Below are 1,585 nucleotides of genomic sequence, written 5' to 3' on the forward strand. Positions count from 1 at the left end.
ACCCCCCACGGAAAGTCAGTTTATCCCCAAAAAACTTTCAATCACAAAGGATGACATTTGATTGGCTACAGTGGGTGATAGTAGAGCAAAGGGAGAGACAAGCAAAGAGATCAATGACATATTATATAATCCATATATATATATATATACATACAGGAAGAGACAAACAAACAGATCAGTGACATTAACAAGTCGCTACCTCAGATATACACAGTTGTGTCAGCTCAGTATCTAGTTTCCAGAAATTGGATGTAAAACATTTTGAGTTTTCCATTATTTCAGGCTTTTTTCAACTGAAACTGTAAACATCTTGATAACGACTCAACATAATCCTAAGATAGAGCTGTTATAGAACAGATGGAGCATCTGATTTTTGACCTCATGGTCTGAGTAACTGAGAACGGCCAAAAGTGTCAGATAGATCTTTGTAATCCTGAGGAAGCGAAGAAGTGGTGTAGTGATTAGGCTCTTCGCCACCACATGCAGAAGACGGGGGTTCCCTTCCATGAGTTGAGGGTAAATACTGAGTATCCCCGTCTGTCCGCTGGGATGTTGTAGTAGAGGTTTTACGGCACTCGCAACTGCATAAAAGGTCATATGAGCGCCAGAAGATTAGAGGTGTTTCAAGAGAGTAACAAACATAAAAAAGAAGAAGGGGAGATAAGGACGATAGATGTTTGACAGGAAAGAAGAAGCAAACCACACCAGAGCACCCGCCAACCACCCACCCGCTGGGATGTATTCCTCTAAGACTAGGTTGGCCCTGACAAGGTACATAAAAGCATCCCGCTCCTAAATGATCTAAAGTGTGTTCCTTGGGACGTAAAACATGTCCAGGGAAGTGCCTCAACTTGACACAGCAACCACAAAAACAGCTGTGCTTTGAATCATGACAGTGGGTGGTTGACGGGTGCTCTGGTGTTGTTTGCTCTTTCTTTCCTGTCAAACATTTATCATGCTTACCCGTCCTCTTTCTTTTTTGTAGTTGTTACTCTCTTGTAACACCTCTAATCTTCTGCACTTATTTTACCGATTTGTGTTGCAAGTGTCGTAAAACTATAACGAAAGACATCCCCCCACCCCCCAGAATCACAACACAAGAGCACCGACCATAATAATCACATCACAACAACACTGACCATAATAATCACGTGACAAGACCACTGACCTGTGTGTCCTCGTGTGTCCGTGGCTTGACCACCCTCCCCTCCACCTCCTCCAGCCAATGAATGAACTCCTCCCTGTCCTCCCCACCCGCCCTCAGCCCGGGCAGCACCGTGGCCACCTCGTGTCGCTTGCTCTCCACGTCCCTCTGGATGGACAGCCAGCGGATCTGGGACAGACACAAGGGGACATTAGTCAGGACAACACATGGGGACATTTGTCAGGACAACACACGAGGACATTTGTCAGGACATTTGTGAGGACTGGACATTTGTGAGAGCATTTGAGGGGACATTTGTGAGGACTGGACATTTGTGAGGACTGGACATTTGTGAGGACATTTGTGAGGACATTTGTGAGGACATTTGTGAGGACATTTGTGAGGACTGGACATTTGTGAGGACATTTGAGGGGACATTTG

General features: G+C 45.2%; 1 protein-coding gene across 1 annotated transcript in view; it reads right to left on the bottom strand.

The window, feature by feature from the left end:
- Positions 1 to 1,168: 1,168 nt before the first annotated feature.
- Positions 1,169 to 1,585, bottom strand: part of LOC101851170 (dystrophin) — a gene marked incomplete at both ends in the record, with an annotated part of 78,372 nt that continues 77,955 nt past the window's right edge. Inside the window, 1 exon segment of the mRNA XM_013090589.2 lies at positions 1,169 to 1,333. Coding sequence (XP_012946043.2) covers positions 1,169 to 1,333 — 165 coding nt within the window.

This window comes from Aplysia californica, unplaced genomic scaffold, assembly GCF_000002075.1.
Source record: "Aplysia californica isolate F4 #8 unplaced genomic scaffold, AplCal3.0 scaffold01353, whole genome shotgun sequence".
Lineage (NCBI taxonomy): Eukaryota > Metazoa > Mollusca > Gastropoda > Aplysiida > Aplysiidae > Aplysia > Aplysia californica.